Below are 477 nucleotides of genomic sequence, written 5' to 3' on the forward strand. Positions count from 1 at the left end.
TTTCACCCGTTGACACGTCTCACACGTGCGCAGATAGATGCTCGTCCGTTTGTACAGCTTGGGCCACCAATAGTGGTGACTCACAGAGTTGTACGTTTTCTTACGGCCGAGATAACCACTGAGTGACGTGTCGTGAGCCTCATAGAGGATGCAATATTTCAAACATCATGATAAACCGCAATTCGTGGTGTATCCGCTGAATTGGTGCTATAATATAGCAAGCCGTTATTCAACCAATATCGGTGCAATCGTGCACGCAGTCTTAGTGATAATTTCTTGTCCGAGTCCCCAAACTCCTTGCTCCCGAGAGCCCGTTGCAGCGCTTCACACATCCCGTCACCCGCATACGTGGTGCGGATCATATCCGTCACAGACGACAGTTGAAATATGAGCAAGCTCATAGTCTGGTCTGCGTGACGACGCGTCAGCCAAAGCATTCTGATTTCCCGGCTTATACTTCACCTCGAAGTTATATTC

At 48.8% G+C, this 477-nt stretch overlaps 1 protein-coding gene across 1 annotated transcript in view; it reads right to left on the reverse strand.

Annotated features, from left to right (window-relative positions):
• The window catches only part of PHALS_09791 (dynein 1 light intermediate), a gene marked incomplete at both ends in the record, with an annotated part of 920 nt that extends 483 nt beyond the window's left edge, over window positions 1–437 (reverse strand). Inside the window, one exon of the mRNA XM_024725108.1 lies at window positions 235–437. Within this exon, the coding sequence (XP_024575918.1) occupies window positions 235–437 (203 nt within the window). The remainder of the gene's footprint in view (window positions 1–234) is intronic.
• Window positions 438–477: the final 40 nt, after the last annotated feature.

The sequence above is a fragment of the Plasmopara halstedii genome, assembly GCF_900000015.1.
Source record: "Plasmopara halstedii genome assembly, contig: Scaffold_430, whole genome shotgun sequence".
Lineage (NCBI taxonomy): Eukaryota > Oomycota > Peronosporomycetes > Peronosporales > Peronosporaceae > Plasmopara > Plasmopara halstedii.